This window comes from Indicator indicator, chromosome 18, assembly GCF_027791375.1.
Source record: "Indicator indicator isolate 239-I01 chromosome 18, UM_Iind_1.1, whole genome shotgun sequence".
Lineage (NCBI taxonomy): Eukaryota > Metazoa > Chordata > Aves > Piciformes > Indicatoridae > Indicator > Indicator indicator.
Genome location: NC_072027.1, coordinates 6,898,939 through 6,906,745, shown reverse-complemented (window position 1 = coordinate 6,906,745; position 7,807 = coordinate 6,898,939). Strand labels below are relative to the sequence as shown.

At 57.6% G+C, this 7,807-nt stretch overlaps 1 protein-coding gene across 4 annotated transcripts; it reads left to right on the top strand.

The window, feature by feature from the left end:
• The first annotated feature begins 362 nt into the window (after window positions 1-362).
• CLTB (clathrin light chain B) lies at window positions 363-7,096 on the top strand. 4 transcript variants are annotated; one of them, XM_054389434.1, is made up of 6 exons: window positions 363-547; window positions 2,218-2,264; window positions 3,528-3,645; window positions 3,940-4,051; window positions 4,494-4,547; window positions 5,026-7,096. In XM_054389434.1, exons 1-6 carry the CDS (start codon window positions 364-366, stop codon window positions 5,195-5,197), a joined length of 687 nt encoding a protein of 228 aa, XP_054245409.1. In that variant the 5' UTR covers window position 363; the 3' UTR covers window positions 5,198-7,096. The 4 variants fall into 4 exon arrangements, with proteins under 4 accessions (XP_054245409.1, XP_054245410.1, XP_054245411.1 ...); XM_054389435.1 differs by lacking the exon at window positions 4,494-4,547; XM_054389436.1 differs by lacking the exons at window positions 2,218-2,264; window positions 3,528-3,645 and adding an exon at window positions 2,598-2,618 and having other exon boundaries at window positions 363-553; window positions 3,946-4,051; window positions 5,002-7,096.
• The last annotated feature ends 711 nt before the right edge of the window (window positions 7,097-7,807 follow it).

Genomic DNA, 7,807 nt, shown 5'->3' with positions numbered 1-7,807 from the left:
GGCTTGTGAGGGGTCTCGCGCTCGCACTCTCAGAAGCTATGAGTGCGCGCGTGGTCACCCACAGTGTGCGTGCCCCGGCACAAAGGTCCTGCGAGCCCAGACAGAAGCAGTCCCGGAGCCCTGGTCTCTCATTCTCGCCCCGCTCCCGAGCCTGCCCGACGGCCGCGATGCTAGCAGCACGCTGTGGCCCAGCCTGGCGAGGCGTCAGGAGGCGGAGAGCGGACGAGCCCAGAGGCCCGCCCCGCCAGTGATGTCACACGGCCGCCCCGCCTGCCGCCGCAGTGACAGCTCCGCCCGCACCCACTCGAGCCCAACCCAGCCGAGCCGCGTAGCCGGAGCGGGAGCGGGGCGGGTGGGCCGGCCATGGCTGACGACTTCGGATTTTTTTCCTCGTCCGAGGGGGCCGGCGCCGAGGAGGACCCGGCTGCCGCTTTCCTGGCCCAGCAGGAGAGCGAAATCGCGGGCATCGAGAACGATGAGGGCTTCGGGCCGACCGATGGCGAATCGGCCTCCGCCCCTGCCGGTCAGGCTGCCCCGCCGGAATCGGGTGAGCGCCGCGCTGCGCTGGGCGGGCACGGCCGGGGGCCCGCCTAGCTGCGTGCCCTGTGGGCATGGAGGAGGTTTCCTGCCCCACGGGTGTAAAAGAGGGCTGTCCCCACTCTTGCTAGGAGGGTAGGGAGGGATTTCCATCAGGCTGCACCCCCCGTGAGGCTGGGGTTCCCTTAGGATGCACCCCACGGGTGATGGGGTTCATGCTGCAGCCCCAGTGGGCAGGGAATGGGGTCCCCCAGTGGACCAGGCCTGCATCCCAGCAAGGGCTCTCCAGGGCCTGTACTTCATCCCAAAGCACATAGCGGTGGGGTGTCTCAAGCCTCAGTTTGTGAGGTGAATCTTGAGCTGGGACTTGCCAGTTGTGGGATGATCTCTTCCTTGTGTGTGAAGGCTGAGTTCCCTGGGTTGGATGAACCCTTGTCACCATGTCTCAGTAGCCCCAGTGTGAGAGGTACCCAGGTGGAGCTCAGGAGCAATGACAGCCCTGCCCCCACAGAAAGGAGAGCTCTTTAGGATGCAAAATGAAAGGCAAAATGGGGACATTGTGGTCCTAAACCCTGCAGGTAGAAGATGCTAATCCTGATCTTTTGCCTCCAGTCTGCAGGGCAGAGGCTCAATGTCTGCTCTCTGCATGGACTTGGGGAACTTGTCACAATTCTCTGGATCCTTCCCCTAACCCAGGCCCTCAAGACCTCCTTATGCTGGCTGTGGAGCAGTGGTTTCACCTCTCCACATGCAGGGCCATGGAAGGAGATCTGGGCCAGAGAGGTGTTGACGCTGCAGTGATAAATACAGTCAGACAGGCTGGATCTGGGTGTAGTCAGAGCTGCACCTTGGGGGTGAGCACTGTGGGGCTGGCACTTGCCTGAGCCGTGCTGTGGTTGTGTGGCTGGCTGTGCCTGTGGCTAGCTGGCTGGTAAAAATCCTGTGGTCATCTCTGGGGAGAGCTCAGGGCCTTGAATATGACTCCTCCAAAACCTCCTCTCTCCTGGCAGCAGACACCCCTGCATGGGGCTGGCCTTGTGACCCTGGTGTGCATCTCTCTGTGTTCCCCGGGGCTGGGTGGCAGATGGGGCTGTACTCCAGCTGTGGATGTCTATGGGGCCTCATTCCCAGCCCTAACCCTGCAGCTTGTCCCAAGGGCATCTCCCCAGGTGGGTTCTTGAGGACCTTGGCATGCATGCCCGCCCTCCTTTCCTGGGGGAGCATACTGCAGCGTTTCTATGGGCTCTGTCCCTGGCAGGACTGACTTTCCTTCTCAGTTCTGTGCCTCTGGGAACTCAGCCAACAAGCTCTGGGTCAGCTCTCTGCATCCATCGGCAGCCTCTGCCTGACACTTGCAGGTTGAGCACTTGCCTGTGTCCTGCCTTCTGCCTGGAATACTTTCCCTAATCTTCAGATAAGATAAAACACCAGTGAAAACACCGTGAAGACATAAATACCCCAAGAGGCTTGTCTGGGGGAGATGCTGGCTGAATTCTGCCAAGGACGTGAGATCATGGGGCCTGGCCCAGATGTGTGAGGTGGTTGTAGATGGGTGTGTTGGACTGGAATTGGCACAGACAAACTCCCATGAACTGATGTGCTTCATTTTGATGAACATCAACATCCTCTGTGGTCACTTGCAGCTGCCATAGTTGTGTTTTTCTGTTTCTTTTTCTCTAGCTGGTTTCCAGAATGGAGGAGCCACTGTCAATGGAGATGTCTTTCAGGTGAGAGCTCAGCCCCTTTACCCAGCCCACTGCTGCTAAGGGAGATTGAGTGGGCATGAGGCCAGCACTCTGCTCTTCTGCCCCCAGGATTGACCTTAGTTTGCTATGCAGCCACAGAACAGCTGTGGTCCTCCTGGAAAGGGCTGGGTCTCATGGGGGAGTCCTGGCTGCTCTATTCTTACTCCTTTTTGAAGAGAAAATTGGTCCCACCTCATGTGACCTGCCCCAAATGTATTTGCAGGTGTCTTGTACCCTGAAGGAGCACCTAGGCCCTAAGAACAAATGATAGCTCTTCCATTCCCCACAGAAGCCCCCATTCTTCAGCCTGGGTAGCTCCTGGAGGCCCCAAGGGCAGTCAAGAGCATCTCTTGGCAGACACCAGAACCAGGATGATGCTGCGATGGATTGCTTGCTTTACTGATTTCACAGCATCTTCCATTAAACCCACTTGCCCCATTGCCCAGAATGGTTTGTGGGGGCTGCCTGTGGGAGTCTCAGCTCCCTCTGGGAGCCCAAAGTGCACCTGTGCTGGCTACAAAAGTTGTGCCAGCATCTGACAAGCCCTTCAAGCCACGTGGTGCCCAGCTGTGTGGTATGTGCATTGCCTATGCCTGGTTTGTGGGATGATAATCACATCAGGAACAGGACAGACTTAATTAGATTGGGGATCTTGGAGCAAAGCCATAATCTCATTGCTGAGCTTGGTGTCAGGCTGGGCACCCTGGCCAGCAGAAGGTGTTAGGAGCGGTGCTGAGGCAGTGTGGTGCTGGGCCTGGCAGGAGCTGTGTGGGCAGATCAGAGGACTGATGGAGGCTCTTGCCTGCAGGCTGGTGTCCAGGTGGAGCATGGTACCTCCCTTGGGCCTGCCTCTTGCCTGGGCTTCATTCTGTCTTTTGTGACCAAGCCTCTAATGATGGGACCAGGGAAGCCTGTTGCTGGTGAGGAGCATTTCACAAGCCTGGTGACTGTCCTCTGATGTGAGGCCACCCAGAGGGTGTGAGAGCTGTGTTGGCAGTTAGTAGCAAGTCAAGAAGCAGAGTGCTGAGAATTCTTAGTGGGTGACAGGGCCCGAGGCTACAACAGCAGCTTAAGCAGTGCTTCAGGGACAATGTCTCAGATGTCCTAGGCTGTCACCCTCCTTACCTTCTATGTTGGCTTGTCTTGAGCGCTGAGAGTGTGGAGTCCTGCCCTGCTCAGAGCCCTTCAAGGTGGCTGGGCTGTGAGAAGAGCTGGTGCTGATGGTGAGGTGCTCATGTCCCGCAGGAGTCCAATGGTCCCACAGATGCCTATGCAGCCATAGCCAAGGCTGACCGTCTGACCCAGGAACCTGAGAGCATCCGAAAGTGGAGAGAGGAGCAGAAGAAGCGCCTGGAGGAGTTGGGTGAGACCTAAGGCTGTGCATGGCCACCTTTGTGACACCATGTGATGTGGCAGTCAGGGCCCTTAGGGTCCCTCACCAGCAGGTGATCCTGATGCATCACAGAGAGGTGTCTCATACCCCACACTGTGTGGATGCCCCTGCCAGAGATGCACTGTTCTTGGGGCAGTGATGCCTTTCACCCAGTACTTGTGAGGGCTGGGGACAGGCCTGGAGAGCTACAGCTGTCCTGTCTGCTGAGGGGCTACCCAGTAGGTTCCAGTCTGCCTGATGACATCTGTTTTGCTCTGGCCTTAGATGCAGCCTCAAAGGTGACTGAGCAGGAATGGCGTGAGAAGGCCAAAAAGGACCTGGAGGAGTGGAACCTGCGTCAGAATGAGCAGGTGGAGAAGAACCGGGCAAACAACAGGTATGCTGGGGTCGGCATGGCCACAAGGGCTGCAACACAAGCTGTTGTGCACCAAGATCTGCCTTCTTGGGATATCTGGGGGGCTTCTTTCTCCATAACGGAGTCCAGCTCTGCAAGGATGGAGCTTTGCCAGGCATCCAGAAACACCCCAGGGCTTTGAGCAGCTCCAGTGGCTGTGCAGACCTGCCCTGGCTGGGCCCATGCTGGGCTCACTCTGGAATCTTTTTGCCTCCTGCCCCCTACATGGGCCTCGCATCAGGCAGAGTCGGGGCACTGTCTCTGCAGTCCTGCTGTCACTGGCAGGCTTTCCTGGTGCTGTGTATGCTGTGATGAGTGAGTGAGGCTCTGCGGGAGGACGCTAACACCCTCTCTGTTTCTCTCTTTCTAACCCTCTGCCTGCCTGTCTGCTCTGCGCTCTTTCTCTCTGTGCCTCGGGGGCTAGGATCGCTGACAAAGCCTTTTACCAGCAGCCGGACGCCGATGTGATTGGCTATGTGTATGTGCCTCTTACGTATCCTGCCCCCACAGGGTCTGGGTGCTGTGGCCCCAGCACTGGCTGCCCAGCCAAGAGGAGGGGGGATGCTAGGAGATCCTTGGCCCTGGGAGGTCCTGGAGGGAGGATTATGCAGTTGGGTGTCTCTAGATGATGGAGTTTTAGGAGGTGGGTGGAGCTCCTGGAAATGCCCTTGTGGGGGCTGTTTGAAGAGGCAAAGCCCACAGGGTCTTGTGCCTTTTGGAGGATGACTCTGGGGGTGGAGAAGTCTTGGAAGCAGGCAGACATCCCAGTGCCCATGGATGAATGGTGTCTTAGGTGAATGCAGCCCTGAGCATCGAGTGTCTCTGGATCCCAGAGGACACTAAGCTCATCGGCTGGAGCAATGGGACAGGAAGTGGGGACACAAGGGGTTCCCAAACAGAGGGGAGGGTCTCGTTGGAAAAGCTTCTGTCAGTGACAACCCTCAATATCTCGGCAGGGCCTCGGAGGAAGCATTTCTTAAGGAGTCCAAGGAGGAGACCCCAGGCTCTGAGTGGGAGAAGGTGGCCCAGCTCTGTGATTTCAACCCCAAGAGCAGCAAGCAGAGCAAGGATGTCTCACGGATGCGCTCGGTGCTCATCTCCCTCAAACAGATGCCCCTGTCCCGCTAGCTGCCGCCCGGCACAGCCGGGAGCACAGCAGGGCATAGCCGGGCTCACCGAGCCAGGTGGCTTCGTGGGGCCAGCCCAGGAGGGGCCTCATCCTGCCTGCCCCTGCTACCTGGTGCACGCCTCGGCTGTGAGTCACCAGTTGTAACTCTCCCCATGGTTTTCCTTTGCTTAAAAGGTGCATTGGTCTCTTTTTACACTTATTTATTACTGTGGCATTTCCCTAGGAAGCAACACTGGGTGGCAGAGCTGAATTAGCCAGGGAACCCCAGCAGGAGGTTGTGCCCAAGGGCCTGACTGAATGGGAAGGGGAACTCCCCCCACCTAGTGTTCTGCACCTCACCCCTATGCTGGGAATAAATCTGCCTGTGGTTGCAGCATGGCAGTCCTGTATCTGGGCCTGGATCCTAGCCCTGAAAAACAATCCTAGGTGGGACGCTGGGCTGCTGCCTGCCTTTCCCATGGGGTTTAGAGCAGAGATGGTGCAGGGCAGTGAGGGTGGAGAAACAGCGCTGACTCAGCTCCACACTGTAAGGTCCTGCAGGAAGCACAGCTGCAGCGTGATGCTGCCAGGCCAGCAAGGACTGATGAATGTGAGTGTGGACACCCAGGCTGGGCCAGGACTGCCTGCAGTTGCCCCAAGCTCAGCAGAACTCTTTGCAGCCTGGCTTTGCACCCCAAAAAGCTGGCTCCCAGCAGCAGTTGCAGTATCCATGTCCCATCCATCCTGTGTGCCAGGCAGTGGGGTGGTGCAGGGCAGTGAGTGTGCAGGATGTTTTCTGTCCCTTCTCCAAGACCACCAGCAGTGGAGAATGTGGGGGGGCAGGTTTCAGGACCCTTGGCTCTGTTCTGCTCATTCGGATGGGAGATGGAGGTTGTGTGGTTGCAGGGAAGGAGGTAGGAAGATCTAGCTGCTATGGGGGAGGTCAGGCTCCTAACTCCAATCCAGAGCCCCAGGGCAGGACTGGGCAGAGCTCTGGTGCTGGGGCTTGTGCTGCCACTGGAAAACAACCTGCACATTTGTCTGCAGTTGCCCTGTGGCTTCTCTCTGAACACTGCTGAATTTGCAGACCTATGGCAGCGTGGCAAGATGCCTCAGTCCCGCTTGCTGCTCCACAAGGCACACACTTTCCACCCTAAACACCAGCTTTCTCTCTGTGTGGTGGGATTGGCACCAGACCTTCCAACTCTGAGGCACAGCCTTGGAAACCTGCCAAATTCATGGCTAGTTGGAGAGGGTCAGGCCTGCATTCACCCTGCTGTGGGGTAGCCTTGAGCTTGTGCCCCAGATCTGGTTTACCTGGGGCTTGGGAAGAGCTTGCAGCAACAGGCTTGTGGGGACATGGAGCAGAGCCCAAAAAACCATTTGCTTGAGCCTCCCTGCAGAGCCTTCCTCAGCTAAAAAGTGAGTATGCAGAACTCTCCTGCCCTTCAGTGATGGCTCCACAAGTCAGAAAGATCACCTGCTTTGCTGCTGCAGCCCTTGTTGGGTGAATGAGCACCCCTGTCTCTGGGCATGGGTGCAGCAGTGGGCCAGGAAGGGAAATGGATGTGTAGGGACTCACTGGGTGTTGGGTGCTGGAATTGTACCTCCTTGTCCACAGGGCTGATCACTCCCACTGTCCCCTGCGCTCCAGCACGCTAGGTGGCTGTGCTGTGGTGTGGGATGGATGCTGATGCAGGATAGGTTGGGACTCGGCTACCTACCTTTCATGCAGGACAGCAGGAAGCACCCTCTGGCTGCTTCCTGAGGGCAGGGAGCCCCATTGTGCTCTGTCCCTCCAGCCTCCACAGGCAGCAGGGCCCTTGAGTGCCCCAGCTGCCATGTCCCCGTGTCAGGCAGGAACAGCCAGCTCCTGGGGAGCCATGCCCACAGCTGTTCTACATCCCTTGGCTTTGGTATCTGTGACTGTTCAAATTACCTGTTACAATAAACCAACATCTCCAATCCTACAGGGCACTGTCATTTTTCTGCTTCAGCAGTGCACATGTGTGTTTAGGAGAACACCGAGCCTCCTGCAGAAAGGAGAACCACATCCTACAGGAAAAAAAAAAAAAAAAATGAGCAAGGGGAAGGGCCAGAGGCTTTGCAGTAGGCCAGGGCAGCAGGACCAGGGAGCTCTGCTCTGCCCCCAGGGACCTGCCAGCTCCTGCAAGTCCAGTCAGGCTGAGCTGCTCCCATCCGACTGTGCCTGTCTCCAGGCTGCACTCAGATGTGACCACCAGCTGCCTCTCACACCCCTGCCTCAAGCCTGGCTGGAAGTGCCAGCAAGGCAGCCAAAAGCAGCTTCTGGGAAAGACATGCTGAGCAGGCAGCAACTGGGCAAGGCAGGCAATGCTCCAAGCTACCCAGTGTCAAAGTAGAGCTCACCCTGTTCAGCACTGATGTCTTGCCTCCCACCCTTGTGTCTCAGCAGTCAGCTCTGGTAGGCCAGAGCCTTCCCTCTCTTTGCCCAGGCCCAACAGCACAGTTCCCTGGACAGGACAAACCAAGTGCTTGTTTGTGGGCAGTAGTGGTTTTCCCTTTCACCCCATCCTACAGAACTGCCTGTGAGGGCAAAGCTGGCTCAGACAGCTGCAGAGCCATCATGGACCAGGGAGGGCCAGGATGCA